At 42.1% G+C, this 22,247-nt stretch overlaps 1 protein-coding gene across 1 annotated transcript in view; it reads right to left on the bottom strand.

Moving 5' to 3' along the window:
- Positions 1–3,350, bottom strand: part of mtnr1ba (melatonin receptor type 1Ba) — a gene marked incomplete at its 5' end in the record, with an annotated part of 71,846 nt that extends 68,496 nt beyond the window's left edge. Inside the window, 2 exons of the mRNA XM_080429079.1 lie at positions 2,697–2,821; positions 3,279–3,350. Coding sequence (XP_080285205.1) covers positions 2,697–2,821; positions 3,279–3,350 — 197 coding nt within the window. The remainder of the gene's footprint in view (positions 1–2,696; positions 2,822–3,278) is intronic.
- Between the last annotated feature and the right edge of the window lie 18,897 nt (positions 3,351–22,247).

The raw sequence follows: 22,247 nt of genomic DNA, 5'->3' as shown, positions 1-22,247 counted from the left end.
TCACTCTGCGGTGGTGGGTAATGGTCTGAAGAGCAACCTGCGTTTACATCCACCCGTTCACACACACATTCACACATCAACTGCAGAGGCAGCCACGGCTTCAACCTGTTGGGAGCAGTTAGGGGTCCAGTGTCTTGTTGAATGACACTGACATGATGCCAGATTTGCATGCAGGAATCAAACTCGAATCCTCCAAGATATTATATTTCAACCACTTGTGAGCTTGTAGAAGGGGTATTTTCTCTATTTATCCTAGGATAAAGTATATGTACTTAAAGGCATACTATAACGTTTTCAACAAAACTAAAGTTAAATTGTATATCTTTTGTGAGTGGCAAAAGTTTCACAACACCCACTCCATGAATTTCACCCCCGGAAGCCTTTTATTTATATATTTTATATTGAACGTGGACAGGGGGGACTTTCCCGGGGAAATGACGTCATCTGGCCGGAAAACGGAGGTGGAAATGCACTGGTTTCCTGTTTGGCCAGGAACTACCGCAACGGTTTCCTGTTTGGCCAGGAACTATCGCGCTAATAACAAAAAGGAACCTCACGCTGATTTTAAGAGAATGTAGGATTAGAAGATCGAAAAAGAACAGAAAAAGAAAGCACAGCTCATGGTAACTAATGCTCCACTGGCTAAGAGAAACGATCCGTAGATAGTATAAAACAATTAAAAGATCGCTTTTTGAAACGCTTCCGGCTTCCGGTGAAAACGAATGGAATTCTGGGTAATCGAGGACTATGGAAATTGTATGCAGTGACGGTAGTGACCAGCAGAGGTTGCTAAAAATCGTTAGTTGTGAATTTGCATAGTACAACTTTAAGGGCTGAGACCCGCAAAGGTTCTTTCATTTGTCGGCCAGAAACCTTGTATTTCCAGTTCAACATTTTATTTATTTTTGTAAATGAATGCCCGAGAGTGTCACACAAAAGTAGCAGAAATAGCAGATCTACAATGCATCTGCTCGTTTCATCTAACACTAGGCCTATAGGATCCTATTGTGTGCCCTTTAGCTATTTAAGTGGATTACATTTTAGGTGGAATTTTACTATTGGTCTATATTGACCAATACAATTAGCAAGATATTCTAAGATAATTCTGCCTACTTAGCACACTGATTGTGTTGGCTCACCTATGGTCTTTCTTGTCACTACACTTACGGGGTGACATTAGCCTCCTAGAGCCTATAGAGAGTCAATAAGCTCAGGAGAAATGCTTCCTTTAACAAGCTTTTAAGCCCGCTCATTCGCATTGTTCAGTCAGAACTGCTGAGCATACTCTCTGCTCTTAGCTGTAGAAAAGGCCTGCCCATGGTGATGCCATTGTACATTGTATTGAATCCTCTGTGAATACAATTTGATGTTTTCCCCACCATGTTAACAACCTCTCACCTCCTGTGCCTGCTTGTGCCCTTGACATGTTGAGATATTCCTAATGTAACTGTAACCGCATGAACCCGAGCATACCTATTCTGGTCATGTCATATTAGGTGAATATAGCAGATATACAATATAGCAGATATACAAGCTCATTGCACTGGGTGCCGCGCTATGAGCTTGTAGATCTGCAATTTTTTCTAAATCGAGAACATTAGTTTTTTTAATACTTTTTTTGTAACCCTTATTTTTCACCCGGTGCCAATTTTCTAAGTGATCCTGGGCACTACACTCCCCTCACCAGCCTAGGGAGGCCAGGGCCGAGCTCATGCCTCCTTCAACGCATGAGAGCCAACTGACCTTCTTGTCACCTGACAGGGGGGAGTTTCCCTGGTTGGACGTAGCGCGTGGAAGGAACACGTTATTCCAACCAGTTCTCTTCCCCTCCATCAGGCGCCCTGGCTGTCATGGGGGAGGCGTTATAGTGACCAGGATTACTACATGTTTTTGTGAGGGTATTAACTACCCTGAGAGACACAGGGAGAACATGCAAACTCCACAGAGTGGGCCCTTTCGCCAACCCCACCTAGGGTATGGGCGCTGATGACGCGGAGGAGAAGACACGTCCCCAGCGCCCACATCGAACCCAGGACCTTCTAGCTGTGAGGCGACAGCGCTACCGACTGCGCCACCGTGCCCTCCCAAATTGAGAACATTTGTACAAATCTTTGAATATATATATTTTTAAAGTGAACATTTGTAACTCAAATCTTTGCTTCTGGGGGTCCCTGGAACAAAATATTTTGAGATGGGGGTCGGCGGCCAAATACATAACATTATGGGTCCTTGACATTAAAAAGTTTGAAAACCACTGACATAGCAACATAAAAAAACTTTAGAAGATTTTTTGTAGAATCGGAACCTCAGGCCTTAATGGGTTAAGTCGTTGGGCATAATAAGCTGTGGGCTCCCAATGAGCATGTAGATATGGATAATGTTTGTTATTCCGCTTCAGTTAGTTTAGCTTTGATATCAAAATAAATAACATAACTCTGACATTGTTCACATGTGGCAGCAAATGGTGGATAACAAGTAGAGACATAATGTTCTTTAAGGACGCACTTGACAGGCAGAGGTCAATGAAGGAATGTTAACATAATGAGGTACATTGGTTGGACAACGTTAATGTTAATTAGACCAGTTATACTGTAAATTGAGGTTTGTTTTCTCAAGACTGATATGTCCTTGGCACAATCAATACGCACATAATGATACATTTCCCCTGAGCTGAACTTGTGGATAATATTTCTTACCTCAGCATGTTGTTGTTGCTCTCACAGGAGTGGGGGTGGGGGTTGATTGTTCCAGAATCTCGTTGGTTGGGTTTATGTCTCTGAATGTGGAACCCTGCTGCTTCCTTTGATGTCGGCCCTACTGGCTGCAAGTGTGAGAGGAGGATCAAGCCAACCCCCAAAGAGACCAATTCCCTGCACTCCCACTGCCCAATGCCAATTATGCCAGTCTCGTTTGATCATTTTAATAACAAATGGTCCTGTGATACTTTAATTCCTCTCACACATTAATCTTCATTGGACCAAAATCATTTTTACCTTTATTAATCTTTAAGAAATTATATTTCGCCGATATCGGGCGCCGATAGCTGAATGGTTAAGGTGCATACCAAATAGTTTAATTTATTTTTTAATTTAATTCCTTTGCTGTAATTCACTCCCCAACCCCGACTCTCTCTCCCTGTTTCCTGTCTGTCTACAATAAAGGAAGAAAAGCCCCCAAAAAGTAATTAATTTGCATGTTTTTCATACACATACACATGCAAATGTGGAGAGATGGTGGAGGGATGGACTGCCAAATGGGAGCAGTTAAGGGATCATTGCCTTGTTCAAGGGCACCTCTGCAGTGCCCAGGAGGTGAGCTGGCACCTCTTCAGCTACCAGTCCAAACTTCATTTTGTGGTCCGTGCTGGACTTCAACCAGCCACTCTCCGGTTTCCAAGCCAAGTCCCTACGGACTGAGCTACTGTTGTCCCAGTAGCTCGGATGAAGTATATTGAAGTATATTTTGCTGTCCTTTGCTCTCTGGTCATTAAAGTATCAATATCACATCTGGCTGGAATAGTTTGACCTTTATTTGGCCCCAAAGGTCTTTTGGAGTCAATGCCCTTCATCTGCACAGGCCGGTATCAAATCTTTAGCCCAGCCCCAGTTCCCTGAAATGCAAATCTTACTTTGCATTCACTCGTTAAACACTTCTTCAGTTTGGAATACCTCACTTCACTGGTCTGGTGTTAGTTTACTTTGAGACAGTTCATTTATGTAGTACATTGAATACTTTGATTAGATTTGTAAACTGTGGGTGAGCAGGCAAGCAACATCACTGGCTTCTGTTGACATACTGTAGTAAATGAGTGCTATTGGGACTACCGTATGTGAAACACTTTGCTACTGTAAGTTGTCAGGAGACATCTAGGTCAAACCAAACAGCTGCAACATAGTGAGCCATCTCTTCAAATCAGCCACATTTAAGAAACAGTTACATCATTTGAAAAAAAAGCATAACAAGTTGAACTACAGCGGAAGCAATCATTCACAAGCTGTGCTTTTCAGAAAAATAGAGTAAGGCCACGAAACACTCTTGCAGTACATGAAAAGGATACAGGTCCTTTCTGATGGAGCACTCTTTGCTCATTGCCGTCAATTGGGAAGTGACAAGCAATTTAAATTTAAAGGACACATGCACTTACGAACACATGCACACGATACTCAGTAAAATCTATGAGTTTGTTTCCCTCAGCATTTTAATTATTGGGTAGCTTCAGCCTTTTTTCAGGTTTAGGGTTGGGACATGAACACATCTGGTTCTTCTCATGTTTGGTCCACTGTGTGCAGTGTAACCTACAAAGAAGCTAATGAAGTTAATTTGACTGGTGATCTTGACCAGGTGTATTGACCAGGTCATTTGCCTGTGGTGCAGACTCTGGGAATGATCAGTACAAATGGAAAAGAGATTGATTGATTGATTGGTTGGTTGGTTGGTTGATTGATTGATTGATTGATTGATTGATTGATTGATTGATTGATTGATTGATTGATTGATTGATTGAGCGATCGATTGATTGCTTGATGGATCGATTGATTGATCGATTGATCGATTGATTGATTGATGGATTGATGGATTGATGGATTGATTGATTGATTGATTGATTGATTGATTGATCGATTGATTGATTGATTGATCGATTGATTGATCGATTGATTGATCGATTAATTGAATAGTCAAATATGTAAACAGCACAGTAAAACAGGCTAAAAGGATAACAAAAAAGTAATGGGGACTTGTTCATTATGGTCCTATGTATTAAATTCCTCAACAGAGCATAGAATATTGACACATTAAAACATGTCATCAACATCCCATCAGTTTACTGCCCATGTTCTCATAAGCAATAATGCAACATACAGTACTGCATTGGTGTGCAGGGCATTTTTACAAAAGTGCACATCTTGTTTTTGCATACTACATGTGCAAATGTAGTATGTAGATATCCTCTTCTCTGCTGCATTATAGGGAAATGAATACAGTAGGTCATTCTTTTCACGTGTCCCCATATACTGCTCATCGAAGCATGTCTTAGTGGAAAAATACCCTAAACCTGCTTATCAACCACTTAAACCCTATATACTTAGGTGGCTGACTCAGTGGTCTATTCTTGACCAGCCCACCTCATTTTTCCTTTTTATGCCAATGCTTTTGGCTGAAAATAGCCGGTCTCCTCGCTCACAAGCGCATCTTGTTGTGAGCTTGTATCGGCTATTTTGGCCAGATCTTTGCCTGCTATTTTCACAGAATATTCACTCATTATGACATGCCCAGAATAGGGATGCTTAGGGTTCAAGTGGTTAAGGCTAATGCAGCTCCTTAGCAGTGAGTGCTGCTATTAAACTACTGACTCAAATTGGACAATGTTCACAGTGTGAAATCTGAAAAGATAGACCCTGAGACATAAGTAAGTCTACAAAATGCCATGTTGTATCAGCTGCTGTCCACCTGTTGACCCAAAAGGATTATATGGGGATTTTATTAAAGTAATTAGTTAGCTAGTTACAGAACAATTCCCCACACACCCCCACTGCCCAAAGTGGGCAGTTAGTTACACTAATTAAAGTGAGGGCAAGGTGTGATTAAAGTTGGCAGAGGGTCAGTGTCTATTGAGTTGTGTCGCGTCCTGGCAGTTAGAATGTACTGTGTCATTATTATAACATTATAGCACATAATGCAAACCTCAAACTCGCTTGTTATGATGAAGGATACAGTTTGCACTATATAAAGTTTCTGACTCTGCTCTAATTTACACATCTGTATCCTGTATTTTTTAATGATGGGTTTCCTTTGTCCCCATGATTCGTCTCTTTAACAGTTCCCTTTCTTGGCACGTTCATTACTGTCCAACTGTTTGTCAAGGAATTAATGAAGCCGTAATGACTTCTTTGACAAAGAGTTAGGCCTCTTTGGGGTCCAGATTTGTCTCGCACGTGGCCACTTTTAACACCCCTGCATTAGGGGCTTTCTAGTCTCGCATGGCCAGACTGTTGCATCCCACAATTTTCAAATGTTTCCGGTCTATATAGCGTTCGGAGATTGTGGAATACAGTAGTTGTCTGGCTACGCAAGACTAGAGTCTTTCTCTCACCCTCTACAAACGTCACTGACGATCAATCACTCCCTCTCCGTGAGTTAAATTTCAATCAATCAATCAATCAATCAATCAATCAATCAATCAATCAATCAATCAATCAATCAATCAATCAATCAATCAATCAATCAATCAATCAGTCAAATTGTATTGTCACAATACAAATACTAGGTAAAAGTGAGGTGGAATTCTCATTTATGCAGGCATTCACTGTTGCAGTTTAAGAGTAAAAAAGAATGGAGAATATATGTAATATATATATAATGGAAAATAGCATAAATCAGTGAAATTTAGGTTAAAAGAAGTCCTAGACCTAGATCAAAATGTTAATAATACAATAATACACAATCGATAAAAGGCACAGGTGACAGGCTTAGGTTTTGTTCAACAGTCTGACAGTTGCTATAGAAAAAACTCTGCCAAAGTCTCTTGTTGTGGCTCTTGATACTTGCCCGGTCATGGTCACAGCAGTGGTGTGAACAGGCTGGGGTCGGGGTGATGTCTGTCCCTGATGACATTCTCAGCCTTGGCAACACATCGTTTCTCATGTGTTTCCTGGAGGGAGGGAACCTCACCTCCTACGATGCGCTGAGCTGACCGCAACACTCTCTGCAGTGCTTTGCTGTCAAGGGCGGTACAGTACCCGTACAGGCGGTGGTGCCACTCGTCAAGATGCTCTCAATGATATACTGAAGATGTGGGGGCCCACCCTGAATTTCTTCAGCCAGAATTTCTTCTGCTATTGACAACAAGTTACTCTTGTTAGTTCACAACTTGACATGTCCATGGAGCTGCGGCTCAGGAGGGAGAGTGGCTGTCTGGGAAATGGAAAGTTCCCGGTTTGACAGTACCTCCGTGCGCGCGTGCGTGCGTGTGTGTGTGTGTGTGTGTGTGTGTGTGTGTGTGTGTGTGTGTGTGTGTGTGTGTGTGTGTGTGTGTGTGTGTGTGTGTGTGTGTGTGTGTGTGTGTGTGTGTGTGTGTGTGCGTGCGTGCGTGCGTGCGTGTGTGTGGGGGGGGGTGGGTTTATGTCTCCCAGCCTGAATTATTGTCTCAGTCCGGACCTGCTGAAGACAGAAGGCAGGTGACAACTGTATGATCTACATTGTTCAGAATTGCTTCCCTGACATGGAAATATGCTCACATTGCTCAGAGACAATGACATTGGCACTTACAAAGGCATGTGGGGACCTGTGACAGGGTGGAAAACGGGACATTATTATTATTTTTTGTTATTTATATTGATGCACTGTTTCATCTCTTAACACCCTTTTATTCTTGTTGTTGATGAAAGCACTGTATTATTTATGAATGGACATGTTTTCCCCCGGTCCCCGAGCCACTTGGTATGTCCCAATTGACAATGACAGCAAACAGCTGTGAGATTGACTGACGCTTGGGCGCGGTCCCCACGACCCAACCACACAGCAGGTTACGTCACCAGCAGCCAACCACGACGGGGAAGGGCGCGGCGACTCCAGAGAAATGAGTAGAACCGCTCAGTTCAAAAAGGAAGAGGAACAAGTAGGAAGCAGAGCAGGAGTTTGTGTGAAAGGACCGGTGCGACACAGAAAAGTCCCAGTAGCTGAGCGCGTGCTGCCAGCTACAGAAAGTAACGAGCAAACATTGGCAGATGGCTCCATTAAAGACAGACCCATATAAAGACCGTGTGTGCAGAGGGGAAGGAGAGGACAACAGCAGCAGAGACCAGACCATATAAGGAGCGAAGCAGGGCCTGGAGTGTAGCGGACGACAGGAAGGCTAAAGTGTTGCAACGCGCAACTCCATCAGTAGGCCGCAATCCGCGGCCTTCGGAGTAAGTTTCGATCCATGTTTGTGATAGCCATCACTGCTAGCAGCCCACAGTACCTTGTCTGTAAACAGATGAACTGGCCCCCTTGCTTCTGTATTTTCAGACGGTGAAAGAAACAGACGAATATTGAAGAGTCCTGGCTTGGCTTCTCTCCACCTGTTTTCCCCCAGTACTTGCACACAATTGTCTTAATTATTTATAGCATTTATTGTATTTTAATAGCACCTCCACTTTACTTTTTAATAAGTATTTGATGCACCTTTGCTATTATTTGCACAATTTTCTAGTATTTGCACAGTCTGCTATTGGCCGAAGAAAACCCCCGGTGTTGCACTTGAATTGGGCTAATTCCACATAGTACTGAACGCACTTTATCTAGCACCGCACTTTACTTTTGTAAAGTATTGTTGCCTATTTTGCTATTTATTTGCGCTCATGCTATTATTATTGTTCCCGCCCATGTTTGCATTTTAGTTTGGTAGTGAATACATTTTAGTTAGTTTAGCGGCGCCATAGGAGGTTAGGGTTTATATTTTAGGATTGTGTTTATTTTGTATGTGTTTTAAAGGCACAGAGGCCTCTTGTATCAGGGACGAATAGAATTCTAATAAATTTATGTTTACCCCTGTAAGTGTCTGTGACACTTGTTCCTTTTAACTTCAATTGTTTTCTTTAGTTTGAAGTTGATTTGGTATTTACTTTGCTTAATTTGGTTTACTTTATTTTGACACTTCCTGTGTGTCTTGGTCTACCTTTATTTTGACACTTCCGGTTACTCCTGCGGTCTTGAGGCATACTAGCTTCACACAGAGACCGACCCATTCACTCAGAGAGCCGCACAGTAGCACGCACCAACGTGTCTCCTACTCAGCCCGACACCGTACGAAATGTTTGTTTGTCTGCTTTAAACATTCTGTGGCTTATTTGTAACCTGTAACCCTGTATTCTGCACTTTAAATGCGCAGTTGGAGTAAGGTTGTTTTTATATTGTTCACAGTGCCCGTTGTAACGTTTGGTGCAACAATTGAACATCAAACAAATGATTGTTTGATGTTACCTGAAGCCAAGGTGGCTTTGTAAGCAGCCCAGCCCAGTATAGCACCCCTGGATAGCGGAGTGAGGTACAGAAGTGTTGTTTGTTTGGATTTTCTTTCTGATTTATTTTGGGATCTATAAATTGTTTGTCTGGTATTTTGATTTGGTTATGGTACATTGGTACGTTTTGGTATTTGCATTTTGAAATGGGTTATTAACTCACTGAATTATATCAACTTTAAATTAACTATTTTATTGTTGAATTGTACTTTGAAAGTTATACTTTGAAATGCACTGATTTATTGTGGAGTGAAACTATGAAATGATTTAATATGATTGTAACATTATTTATTTCTGTTTTTATAGTTTTCACGGTGTTCGAACCAGAGCTTCATTCTTGCATGAAGAAAATAAATACACCTGTTGAAACCATCCATATTCGTCATCATTCAGAATCCAAGGGCCGCTACAACCCCTTTTTATCCACTGTGTTGGTCTCAGTTCCTCCTTGGTTTTATCAGTGTTGTGTTCTCCTAAAGTCCAAGTACTTACCCAGTTACCTCGAACCTGTGAATAGCCTGTTAAAACGAAAAGAGTTAATTAAGGAGTTCTTAGGCTCCTCCAATTCAAACCTAAGTGGCGTAGTCTGCAAAGTTAATCATTTTATTCCATTGGTATAAGCAACAATTACGCACCCCGCACTTTATTGTGCATCTGATATTTTATTGTTGCAAACCAATTGTGAATAACTTAAAGGGTGTCATTATTCCACCAGTAAAATTGACACAGTTACATGTGACTCAGTCGGCAGTAGCTCACAGACCTAAACATCCACTCACATCTATACTGTACATGCACTATGTAATAAACATTCCTCCAAACCATGCACTCACCCGAACAGCACTTTAGAGGGAACTCGCTATCTTGCCAATTATCTCTCCTTTATGTGTGCCTCGTCATCGCTCACTTCTTTATCTCCAAAACCTTTACCTTAACTTTGTGTCTTGGACTGTATGACACACAACTCTCCTCTAACTATGTTGCTTTTGGCATTTCTCATTGACCCAGCTGATATGCATTTACTGTATATAGTTTGCAGGCATATTGAACAGCAGGTAGGAGAAGGGATAGTTTCAAACTATCACTGTAAACTTAGGAGGCCGCCAGGATGACTTTTTGTCCCAACCCTCTTTTGTGTTTTTCAATCATTGATCACATCCAGTAATCTGATCAATGTGAACATATAGACACTTCAACCCCATGTGTATTATGAAATAGGTTTTTATTAGGTTAATATCTTTCTCTTTTCTTGTCACTGCTGTAATTCAGAATGTGTACACACTTGATCATTTGGCATTCCATATGCCCTCTAATAGTTTGCTGATAACACCAGGTGATTGACAGTGGGCTAGTGTTGCATTGGTGAATCTATCTCTGGTGGGACGCAGTTTTAAAGACGTCACGCGCACGTCGCTTAACACCTACACTACAGGTCAGTCACACAATGGACAATTGATATGCATCTAGGCTCATTCCTATGTTAATTCACCTGGTGTGACACCCGACAGTCGGCAGCCTTTGTAAACTTTGTTGAGGTGTGAACTTAAAGGGATACTTCACTTTCAAATAAAATAAACATTAAAAAAAATTATTTAAAAAAAATGAAAGAAGTTATGGCAAAATAAAGGCCCCCTCACGCATTAGAGTGTCCTACTAATGTGTGAGGGGGCCTTTATTTTGCCATAACTTCTTTCATTTTTTTTAAATGTTTATTTTATTTGAAAGTGAAGTATCCCTTTAAGGGTTGTTTTTAATCGATGCATGTGCGTGCTCCTGCTCAAAAGACTGGTGGGACGGCGTGTTACCGCGTGCAATGACCAATGCAACACTGCTTGAGGCCAAAGCCTCATTGGCCCTGCATGTCTGTCTGTGATGAGTGTGATGTCCATGGGGCCTATTTCACGAAAGAAGAATTAAGGGTTAAGCCTGGATTTAACAGCTATCCTGGCTTAATTTATCCAGGATTAGCCATGAATTAGTTTCATGAAAGCTGAATTATCTTGCCAGATTAGTTTAGCCAGTTCACCCTGGATAAATTTATCCATGACTCGGTTTCACGAAAGAAAATTGAAGCAATCCTTCCTTAGTTACCATGGCAATTTAGCTGTGAAGTTAGCCTTATTCAAGGCTAACTTTTTTTTCCCGGGATCTACAAGCCCGGAAAAAAAATTGTCTTATGGCGGCTGGGGGGCCACGGGGGTTCCCGTGGCGGCCGGGGGTCACCGGGGGTCCCCGTGGCGGCTGGAGGTCCCCGTGTCGGCCGAGGGTCCACGGGGGTCCTGTGGCGGCTGGGGGTCCACGGGGGTCCCCGTGGCGGCCGGTGGTCCATGGGGGTCCCCGTCAACATGGGGACCCCCGTGGACCCCCGGCCCCCCGTGGACCCCCGGCCCATTGTGTACCCTCGGACCCGATTTTAGAAATGAGAAATTAGAAATTCTTCACTTATTCTAACTGTTTATAATTCCAATATTCACTTAAACTCCTCATGTTTAAGCCTAACTGACTATATGTCCATAATATGATTATATATTTATGGACTTGTATATAAATTAATTGTATATTTTTGGACGACTTGTGCATTTAATTTTTCGGCAATACTTTGCCACGCTTTCTCCCTGGATCTATATTTATTGCGGCCGTGTTTCCTTTCTTGCTTATTATACAATTTACTTCCTTGTATGATTCCATGAGCTGCTGCAGTGCTGCTGTTCAGCCACAGAGAAGAACCCCGCTCTGGTTTTGGGCTCCATGATTGGTCAAGTTCAAGGATTCTGCTATTTGCGGCCGTGTTTCCTTTCTTGCTTATTATACAATTTACTTCCTTGTATGATTCCATGAGCTGCTGCAGTGCTGCTGTTCAGCCACAGAGAAGAACCCCGCTCTGGTTTTGGGCTCCATGATTGGTCAAGTTCAAGGATTCTGCTATCGACTTTCATGGTCTTTTACAGGAATACGTGAAGCCTGGCTTTACCATCCTGGGCCCTATTCCTCGAAAGGTGAATTAGAGCTAAAGCCTGGCTTTAACCCCTATCCTGGCTTAATTAGCCAGGATTAGGGCTGAATCGGTTCCATGAAAGCTGAATTATCTTGAAGATTAGTTTAGCCAGTTCACCCTGGCTAAGTTTAGCCATGACCCGATTCCACGAAAGAGAATTGAAGCAAGCCTACCTTAGTTACCATGGCAATTTAGCTGTGAAGGCTAACAGCCAAGCTTACTTAATCCAGTGCCTTGTTCTTCAAGTTTTTCCACAGTTAATTCAAAACATGTGTTTGTATATGGACTCATTTTAATGACCCTGCATTCAAATAAAATGAAATATACAATAAGATATAATCAAATTAATTATATTACTGAAATAGTGTGTGACCATGAATCATAATTGTTTCACAATGACTCATGTGATATGTCATTGTCACTCTGTTAACACTATAGTTCATATTGTTGTTAGATGTTTGATAATATATTACAGATGTTTTTTTAATATTATACAAAATGTCTGACATATATATATATATATATATATATAAATTATTAGTTACGGGTTTAAAAGAGCCTCTTCACTGAATGTAAGTCAATGATAAGCATATTTTAAATTATCAATTTCTAGTCAATGGAGAAATAATTTTTTATTTCTTGTCCACCTTTGGAGTTACATCATGATGGCAAGGTAACTACACAACCCAAACCTCTACCAAAGTGGTCTTGCAAATGTGGGGTTATTGCACGTCAACCCCCCCCCCCCCCCCCTCCGCGCCGTCCCGTCGCACACACACACACACACACACACACACACACTCTCACACTCTGTGTGTGCTTGCAATACTTTGCCACGCTTTCTCCCTGGATCTATTTATTGCGGTCGCATTTCCTTTCTTGCTTTATACATTTTACTTCCTTGTATGATTTCATGAGCTGCTGCAGTGCTGCTGTTCAGCCACAGAGAAGAACGCCGCTCTGGTTTTGGGCTCCATGATTGGTCAAGTTCAAGGACTTTCATGGTCTTTTATAGAAATACGTGAAGCCTGGCTTCATTATCCTGGCTCGACACAGCCTGGCTTGACAAGGCCTAGCTCGACAAAGTCGCTCCTTTTCAGCCTGGCTTGGCGTTCATGGAACCGAATAAACCAGGCTATACCCTGGTTAAGTCAAGCCTGGATTTGACTTAAGGCCAGGCTTATTTAATTCACCTTTCGAGGAATAGGGCCCTGGCTCGACACAGTCTGGTTTGACAAAACTAGCTCGACAATATAGCTCCTTCGTGGAACAGAATAAACCAGGCTGTACGGAGCAGACTTTGTCAAACCTGGATTTGGCTTAAATCCAGGCTTATTTTATTCTGCTTTCGTGAAATATAGGCCCCAAGCTGTCGGTGGAACATCACAGCGGATCCCTAAGCGTGGATAAACAATGTTATATTAAAAGGATAGTTCATCTCCAAAAAGATGTTTTTTCTATCGATTTGTCACCCCATGAAGATTTGAATTCATGGATATTTTAGTTTTTGTCGCATTCCTAAGCCAATAATTTGATTACCGGCAGCGGTTCCGGTAGGAGACACAAAGAGTTATTGGCTTAGGAATGCGACAGAAACAAAAACATATCCATGCTGTCCTGACATGAGTCTCCAACATGAGTCTCCATCTCTCTCCAGCTCTTTATTAAACAGAAAATGCATTTTCAGGTCAGGATACCAATTTCATCCAATCAGGATAGAGAACGCAGTCAGGATACAGATGAAACAAGTGAAATTGGAAGTGAAGACACAAAGAAATGAGCTGAACAAATTTGAACTAGAACGCTATAAAAAATGAAGATGATAAATGGGTACTCACTCCTGATTGGCTGACATTGTGTCACCTACCTGAAAATGTATTTTCTGTTTATCAAAGAACACTCTATAGCAATGATTATCAGAATATAGTGCTTTAGGCCTGGGTCGCTTCCCCCATCTCTCTCCTCATTTCCTGTCAGCCTACTTTCCCTATCCCTCTCTAAATAAAGGCATACAAATAAATAAATAAAATAATATAGTGCTTTAACCTTTTAATACAAAACGTTTTGTTTTACCCAAAAAATATCACTTACCCTACCTTTAAGTGTCTGAAGGGAGTTAGAGCGACGTCTGTTCTATTGGCACTCATGAGATTATATCGAGGCAGCAACTCCTTGCTTGGTTGGCTTTTGCTCCTTGCAAAAGTTCTCTGGGGGGATCGGATATCGTTTCTTTGTTTTGTGTTTTTATAGAATACACTGCGACATGAACACAATATGAATTGAAAGAATGTCATAAGGCATAATTCTTTCATATTTCTGTCAGCTTTCAGTACATTTGCAGTAAGCTTCAGGGTGTTGAAGACGAACAGGACAGCCTAGCAGTCTTATGCAAACAAGACACAGAGTCTACAGGATCGCTTTCTACAGCAGCTGCCTCCTCGTCCTCCCATCTGCAACCACCTCCACATTGTTAACCAGTCAATCCGTTTCCTACATTTGTATTCCCTTAGCAATCTGTAGCTGCAGTTTGTGAACAAACAAAGCACCACTGGTATGTGATATGATGATGCGCTTTGTGTAGTAGGGAGACCGGGGACGAAAGTAACACTTTTTGTATTTGCCTTCATAATTCACAGACTACTTGAAATATCCTAGTCATCTTTTGCCATAAGAAACATACTATATTATGTGCCCTAATTAATAATAAAAATTTTAAGCTTTCACTAATAAGGACAAGACTAAAATATTAATTTGAATGCAATGAGTCACAGTGTTACAACTGCCCCCGTGACGGGGGCAGTTGTAACAGTGGTTGGGGGCAATTGTAACACTGTAAAAAATAAGTCATATTAACACACTTTATCTAAAATAAAAGCACATCACTAAGTAATATGTATTTGTTATAATTTAACATTTATACTTACAAATGTTTTATTTACATAATTACAATTATTTTGTATTTTTATTCAAATAATTTATTTTTCAATTTCGTTTTTTCATATGTATGTAATTTTTTTATTTAAATTTATTTTTATTTTGAAATGTAGTGACATTTAAAGAAATATGTTCATTTACTAACATAAAAGTATGTAATCCCAGACACAAAATCTGCTTGCAATGAAAACACATTGTTACAATTGACCCCGGTCACTTTGTTACAATTGCCCCCGATGGGTCAACCATGATAAAATCCCATATTCTTTTTTGTCCCCGGTCTCCCCTAACCATCCCCTCCCCTATGCTACGGTGCTTGGTCTTGTGGTTCATTGTATGCACGTAGCAGCGAGAGGTGAGGTGTGTTTGGTGTAAGCTGAGCTGTGGTGGTTCGCTGTGATGGTCGACTTTTGTGGAGACAGAGATGGGATATCGAGACTCGAGAGACAAAGATACAGACGAACCCTGTTCTAGGCTTAAGTCTGTAAAAACAGAGTATTGATGGGACACAAGGTCACATACACACACATTCATTATTATTATTAACAGAAGGTGTTACAAGAAAGTTCAAGGTGGTCTACCGAATGTATAATCTGTCACTCAATACTAATGGAGGGCAATACAATTCAGTATTAATTACAGAAGTCACTGAGGCTCATTCCCAATCAATATTTGCTCTCCCTAGAGGAAATGAGTCTGATGTTTTGTGGGCGTTAGGGACTTTTAATAGAATGGAACGTACCAAGTTGCCCTTTAAAATCACATTGTTTTGCATGTACTGTACACTGCCATGTATTTTTATGTCATTAACAGTCAACAGACCAACCAGTGTGATGATGCATATAGAGTGGAGAAGAGGGTTGTTTTTAAGGGAAATATGTCTCTTTTCCACTAGTGCGCTGTATACAGGAAGGATTTACAAAACGGTAAATATGGTTTACAGACATGACGTACAGACCGAGATACACACCATTCATATCACAGAAAAATATATTGTTGCTGTCCGGCAGGAACCAGCTAACTCCATTTTTCCGCTTTTGCATTTTTTTCCATAAATCAGTGCTATTGAACACCCTTTACAAGTATTAAAAAGTGCTTCTAACAAAACCAGCTAACTCCATTGGATCCTAACTTTCTGCTAAACCAGCTAACTCCAGCAAAGGGGGGTGGAGTTAGCTGGTTTTGCTGACTCCAGGCTCCAGGCTCCACCCCCTTTTGACCTCCAACCTCATTGTGAGCTTGGAGGTCCATTCAGGTGTTCTTATCAATGATGAACAAAACCTCCTAACTCCATTTCTGTTTTGTTTTTTTCATTTCCTTAAAAAAAAAAAAAAAGTCTGGTCTAGCCAGAAGTCTAAATATTTGTATTATTAACTTGAGCACCCATCAGAAATGATATGGAGGCACTTGTTTAAAAATGCCCTCTTAGAGGCACTTATTTCGAATGACCATCTTGTCCCAGAGTTCAAGATCAGGTAAGATGAAATGAGGGAGCATAATTATTCAATATGGAAGCCAATATAAACCTAGGGTCTGCAGGCTTTCAATTCAGAGAAAGCGACAGGGTGCTATAATAGAAGCCATTGATCTCATAAAAGAATAAATTACATTATTTTTTTGACTGGTAGGCAGGTTTCTGAACTGTCCACAGCCCTCCTCTGAGACACAGACCAAGTAGACAAAAATTATACCATATTATAATGAGCATTTTCCAATTTGCTCATTCATTTTCCAATTGTATGAGGATAGGTTGAAAGTGGTCCTTTAACTACACAATTTATTTTTATTTTTGGTAGAGTGGACCTTAAGTGGTTGACAAAATGTAGTTTATTTTACTAATCAAACCCTGAATAGAGCCTTTGCAGGGCTGAGAGACTGATCCACTCATACATGCGGCACACATCTACACACATACAGTACATACACACAAACAAACAACAGTGTCCAAACCACCTCTGTCAGTGTTAATCTACATCTGCGCTAACCTTGAGTCACCAGACTTTCCACCTCGGAGGAAAGCCTGGTATTCGTTCCAAACTGGCCCGTGTGATCTGGTCTTCTAGGCCACGCCTACTGAATTTTTATTTTTATTTTTTAATACGGTGGTTCCGGTAGCTGGTTCCGGTTTTTCGGCACCACTTTGTTTGGTTCTCCATCCCCATTTAAATGCTGAATCGAGTATAACTACTAGTTTAGTCTCGCCAGTTGCTATGAGTTGGAAGAAAAGATGGATATACCAAATGAACTATTCATATAAGCAAAACTACGCTGCATCAAGGGTTTTATTGGGAATTATTTTGGGTGATACCGGCACGGCACCCTTGGTTCCGGTTGGTTCCGGCTGCCTGATGACGTAAAGTTATTTCCGCTCCCGACCGGATCAGAAACCCGGATATGGTATTGATCCCAGGCTCTGCACAGCAGTTGTTGCTAAATGACAGTGTACTGTTGCTGTATAAAACTCTCAAGGGCCAGGGGCCTGTTCCTCAAAAGGTGAATTAGAGCTAAAGCCTGGCTTTACCACCTATCCTGGCTTAATTTAGCCAGGATTAGAGCTGAGTCGGTTCCTCAAAAGGTGAATTATCTTGAAGATTAGTTTAGCCAGTTCACCCTGGCTAAGTTTAGCCTTATCCGATTCCTCAAAAGAGAATTGAAGCAAGCCTAGCTTAGTTACCATGGCAATTTAGCTGTGAAGTTAGCCTGGTCAGGAGCAGGCTAACAGCCAAGCTTTATTAATCCAGTGCCTTGTTCTTCAAGTTTTGTGAAATAGCTGTTAGTCCAATGACTCCAATCATAAACCAATGAGTTTTTCTACACTTATTCAATTCTTATGCGAAAATCAAAGATCTACAAGCCCGAAATGTTTTTGTCTTATAGCGGCCGGGGGTCCCCGGCCCCCCATGGACCCCCGCCCCCGTGGACCCCCGGCCCCCTGTGTACCTCCGGCCCCCGTGGACCCCCGGACCCCCATGGACCTCCGGACCCCCGTGGACCCCCGGACCCCCATGGACCCCCGGACCCCCATGGACCCCCGGACCCCCATGGACCTCCGGACCCCCGTGGACCCCCGCCCCCGTGGACCCCCGGACCCCCATGGACCTCCGGACCCCCGTGGACCCCCGGACCCCCATGGACCTCCGGACCCCCGTGGACCCCCATGGACCTCCGGACCCCCGTGGACCCCCGCCCCCGTGGACCCCCGGACCCCCATGGACCTCCGGACCCCCGGACCCCCATGGACCTCCGGACCCCCGTGGACCCCCGCCCCCGTGGACCCCCGTATACCCCGGACCTCTGTTGGGGGTCAACGGGGGTCCGGGAGTACACGGGTACTCCCGGACCCCCGTTGACCCCCGTGGACCGTGGACCCCCGGCCGCCAAAAGGCAAGCTTTTCCCTTGTAGATCTTCGATTTTAGAAATTTGAAATTAGAAAATTATTCTAAGTGTTTATAATTATAATTCCAACATTCACTTAAACTCCTTATGTTTAAACCTAACTGAATTATATATTTATGGATTTGTATATAAATTAATTGCATATTTTTTGACAACTTGTGCATTTAATTTGTCGGCAATACTTTGCCACGCTTTCTCCCTGGATCTATATTTATTGCGGCCGTGTTTCCTTTCTTGCTTATTATAAATTTTACTTCCTTGTAAGATTCCATGAGCTGCTGCAGTGCTGCTGTTCAGCCACAGAGAAGAACGCCGCTCTGGTTTTGGGCTCCATGATTGGTCAAGTTCAAGGATTCTGCTATCGACTTTCATGGTCTTTTATAGAAATAAGTGAAGCCTGGCTTCATTATCCTGGCTCGACACAGCCTGGCTTGACAAGGCCTAGCTCGACAAAGTCGCTCCTTTTCAGCCTGGCTTGGCGTTCCAGGAACCGAATAAACCAGGCTATACGGACCCGACTTTGTCAAGCCTGGATTTGACTTAAATCCAGGCTTATTTAATTCACCTTTCGAGGAACAGGCCCCAGGTGAGGCATTCTGTGTTAAATGCATGGCCACAAAACCAGAGATGCTGAATAAGTAATGAGGGAACTGAGTCACTCCATCACTCAGTCACAGAAAGGTTGCGAGGCCCTCAATGCAAGCGAGCAGGGCATGTGGGAGGTGAACAGAGGAGTGGATACATTTCAGGCTCTTTGCCGGAAGATTAGATCGGCGAACAATCATTTTTTACTTGGACCGAAAAACAACACAAACTCGCACACAAGTAAAGAAATGCTGTACATACACAAGGACACTATCAAAATGATTTCCAAAAGTCCAAAAGTGGAGAATACAAGATATTAGTATGTTATTTCTTGAGATACAATACTAGTTGTCTCTCAAAGCAACTAATTACTGACTAACTTCCCTGACGAGAATTATTTTTCAATGTTGTTCAAAATAATAAAAAAGTCAGTAAGACAGTATATTAAGGTTGTGATTATAATTCATTATAGACCCAACCTTTAAGTAAATGTTACCAAAATGTCTTATAAGATTAGTCATAAGGCACAAGACGCTGCGCAAAATATGGCTCCCTGAGTCATGCCTTCACAAAGCGGTCGAAACAGTAAACAAAACAAAAAAAACATATTCTGTCAATTATGTGCTCACATTTACCATTCTGAAGCATTGGCACATACAGTTGTCAGATAAAGTGCTCAGCAATAATTTCCAAAACACTTTTAAGAGGGCTACCAGTCTAAGAGACCGCCTAGTGAAGGCTGACTTTCCCCTACTGTAGATCATGCACCTCTTGTGCCAACATGGTAAAGACAAACACATTTCACGATACACACCCAGGAAAAGAGCAACATCAAATCCTTTATAACCTGTAACACACAACTCATGTCATTTATCTTCTGTATTGCCTGTGTTATAAATATTAAGTAGGCCAAGCTCAAGATCAGGCTTAATGAGCACAGAAGTGGCATTAAGTGGGCTGATGTTACATCGCCCGTTGGGCGTCACTTCTCTGAGCATGGCCATAAAATCGAAGACGTTAAGTGTGTTGGCATCGAAAAGATATGGCCGCAGAGGTGACAATTATGAAAGACTACAAAGGGAATGCTTTTGAATATACAGTTTAAAAACTATTTTAAACTAATGAAGAATGTAACATTGCTTCTTTCATATGATCGGCACCGGGATAATGGCACAACCCCACAATAAATAATTCCTCTGTTTGACATTCGCAATGTCTAATAGGCATATAGACATATCATCTCTGTATGAATTAAGAATCGTTATCAATCATTAGTCAAAGCTGATTTATGAATGGCATTGCACCAGGTGTCCCCACCGCCAACTGTGGTATGTTGGATTATTATTTGTGATTATGTATTTGTGTAGATATAGTGTTAATGTCAATGAATTACATGTCTACTGTTTGTATTCATGAATTACATATTGTTTATATGTTCATACATGTTGAGAAGTCAATCAGCATGCCTATTAGCCTGTATTACCTGCAGACATCTTCCATGTGTGGGTGTCATCTCCGCTTTGAAGTGATCAGTAATGATTATTGTCACCTGAACACTGTCACCTCCTTCTTTAAAAGGAATTAGATACCCCCAATGCCACACAGTGACGAAGGCTGGATAGCCGAAACGTTTGTCTCTTGTGTAAGGCATATGGAGAAATAAAGAACTGACGTATCTTGTCACTCTGAGTGGGACGCTTCCAAACACTGAGCAGTCCTCAGTCTTCACAGAGAACCTGACGGAGAACCAGACAAAGAAGGAATGACGGGATTGAAGGAAGAAAGCCACAATGGTACAAAAAGGAATTGCACAATTTAGCCTATATACGTAACACTATATTTGTTGTCCAGGTTAATGCCCAACCACAGTAGCCCCTTTGAACTTGTACTGACGCCCCCGGGGAAATTGTCCTCTGTATTTAAGCTATCCTATTAGGAAAAGTGGGCAACCACATTCACAGACACTTAGTGGTCATCTAGAAGCATTAGGGAGTTCGGTGTCCTGCTCAAGGCTATTTCAATACAAAGCCATTTGGAGCCGGGAACATTCAGTTCAGGAGGTAGAGCAGCCGCCTGGGAATCATACGGTACCCAGTTCAATCCCCCTGGGTTAGTGAGTGTCGAAGTGTCTTAAGCAAGACACTAATCCCTAATTTCTCCCAATGAACATGTTGGTGCTTTGCATGGTTTCCCTGCCTTTGGTATGTGAATGGCTGTGTGAGAATGGGTTAACAGGCATGTAAGTTGCTTTGAATAAATGCGCAATGTAAATGCACCATTAGCTTTTATACACAACAGAAGTTGCCTAATGACAATGATTCACACTGAAGTTAACCATTAATTAGTTAGTTAATTGCATAACAACACAGATTTGTGCTGTGATGTCGGGCATGTCCATTGGGGGCATCATTGTCCAGACACTCACTCACAGCCAGACAACTTCAACTTTATAGAATAGACAAGCACTTCGCAACGTGTCGTTCAGCGTGTCGTTCAGCGTGTCCAGGTTTCGGTACCTGGCATTTGCCATGTTGTTGCTGTGGGTGAAATAGGCTCTCTCTCTCCCTCCCTCCAACTCTCATTCCCTCTCTCTCTCTCTTGCTGATCAAGCTCTCCCTCTCTCCTGCCCAGTGCCCACTCTCACAGCCTTTATCCTGACCTCTCTCCATCACCTCTTCTGTCATAGAGGTAAAGCAGTTGCCCACCAACAGCAGAGGCCGCCATGCATTTGGTTTGGCCAGGAGCTCCAATGAACACAATTGGCAGTGCAGGACAGGTGGCAAGTTGGCCTTGTGGATACACTAGTGACTCCCACTGGTTGGTCTGGGCACCCATTCATCAGCGGGGAGGGGACTGGGATAACAAAAAAACCCTGCTCGAGATACACACTCTCTAGCTGAAACTCAGAGTTGTTGGTGAAAAGAAGAACCATCAGAGCAATGTGCTTGACTACACCCTCCCCTGGACAACAGTTGGGAGGGACCATATGGGGAATAGGCAATGACTAAATTAGGGATAGAATGGGAATGGGAGGAAAAACAATCAATCATCATTAATTAACAGTGATATCGAAAATGTAAACACAGTCAAGGTTATATGCCTTTAATCTATGTGAGCACTGCTGAGCGTTCTTATGAATATATATTGCTGTACTGTAATGATGGCTCCTTGCTGGTAAATTATTCATTGCATCATCTCCATAAATCACTCTAATGACATCACTGGGCACACATGTTTTATTTACGCCAGGGTGATATTCGTGCACGTGATTAACCTTGTCAACATCCTGGCTGTGTACAGTAGTATGTGCATGCATGTACTGTATGTGCCAATATGT

The sequence above is a fragment of the Gymnoscopelus braueri genome (genome assembly GCF_963280865.1).
Source record: "Gymnoscopelus braueri genome assembly, chromosome: 5".
NCBI classification, from domain to species: domain Eukaryota; kingdom Metazoa; phylum Chordata; class Actinopteri; order Myctophiformes; family Myctophidae; genus Gymnoscopelus; species Gymnoscopelus braueri.
This window is presented reverse-complemented; position numbering and strand designations above follow the sequence as displayed.